At 54.1% G+C, this 518-nt stretch overlaps 1 protein-coding gene across 5 annotated transcripts in view; it reads right to left on the bottom strand.

Annotated features, from left to right (window-relative positions):
- The window catches only part of NFIB (nuclear factor I B), a 269,326-nt gene extending 268,814 nt beyond the window's left edge, over positions 1 to 512 (bottom strand). For all 5 annotated transcript variants that reach the window (XM_006163839.3, XM_006163840.3, XM_006163842.3 and 2 more), the window contains exon 1: positions 161 to 512. In XM_006163839.3, the coding sequence (XP_006163901.1) occupies positions 161 to 190 (30 nt within the window). In that variant the 5' untranslated portion in view covers positions 191 to 512. The remainder of the gene's footprint in view (positions 1 to 160) is intronic.
- Between the last annotated feature and the right edge of the window lie 6 nt (positions 513 to 518).

Genomic DNA, 518 nt, shown 5'->3' with positions numbered 1-518 from the left:
CGCACAGCCCGCCGCAACTTCGGGCCACTTCTTCTCCCGGGGAGCGGGCTGTGCCGAGGTTAAGTAAAGCCATTAATTGTGCGCACGACGAGAGCAACAAAACAAAACAAAGGCATTTCAGGTCAGAGAGAAAGCTCGAGCAAGCCACCGAGACATGTACCTGAGTGAGACAGATGGGAGAATACATCATGACTTCGCCTTAAAACGCACTTTCCCGGAGATGCCCAAGAAAATCTTCAAGAAGCAAAAAATTCATCTATTCATTTTACAGTCATCTGAGCCCCGCGATGCGATCAATCAGGACCGGGCTCTGCGCTGGATCACCGCAACTTCACAACAAACCCAGTCCTCCTTAAATAGCCAAAGATTCAAGTTCACTCGGCGTGCTAGATTTCCCGGGGTGAAATCCAATCTACACTTTTAACCCCTCTTGCAGTCCGAGCGCGCTGGCCGTGCTCGCCGAGGCCGCCGCCGCCGCCGCCGGTGTTGGCTGCTTTTCGCCCCGGGTTGGGGGTTTG

This window comes from Tupaia chinensis, unplaced genomic scaffold, assembly GCF_000334495.1.
Source record: "Tupaia chinensis unplaced genomic scaffold, TupChi_1.0 Scaffold143247_2, whole genome shotgun sequence".
Taxonomy (NCBI): domain Eukaryota; kingdom Metazoa; phylum Chordata; class Mammalia; order Scandentia; family Tupaiidae; genus Tupaia; species Tupaia belangeri.
The sequence above is the reverse complement of the archived record's forward strand: the minus strand, read 5'-3'. Positions and strand labels throughout refer to the sequence as shown.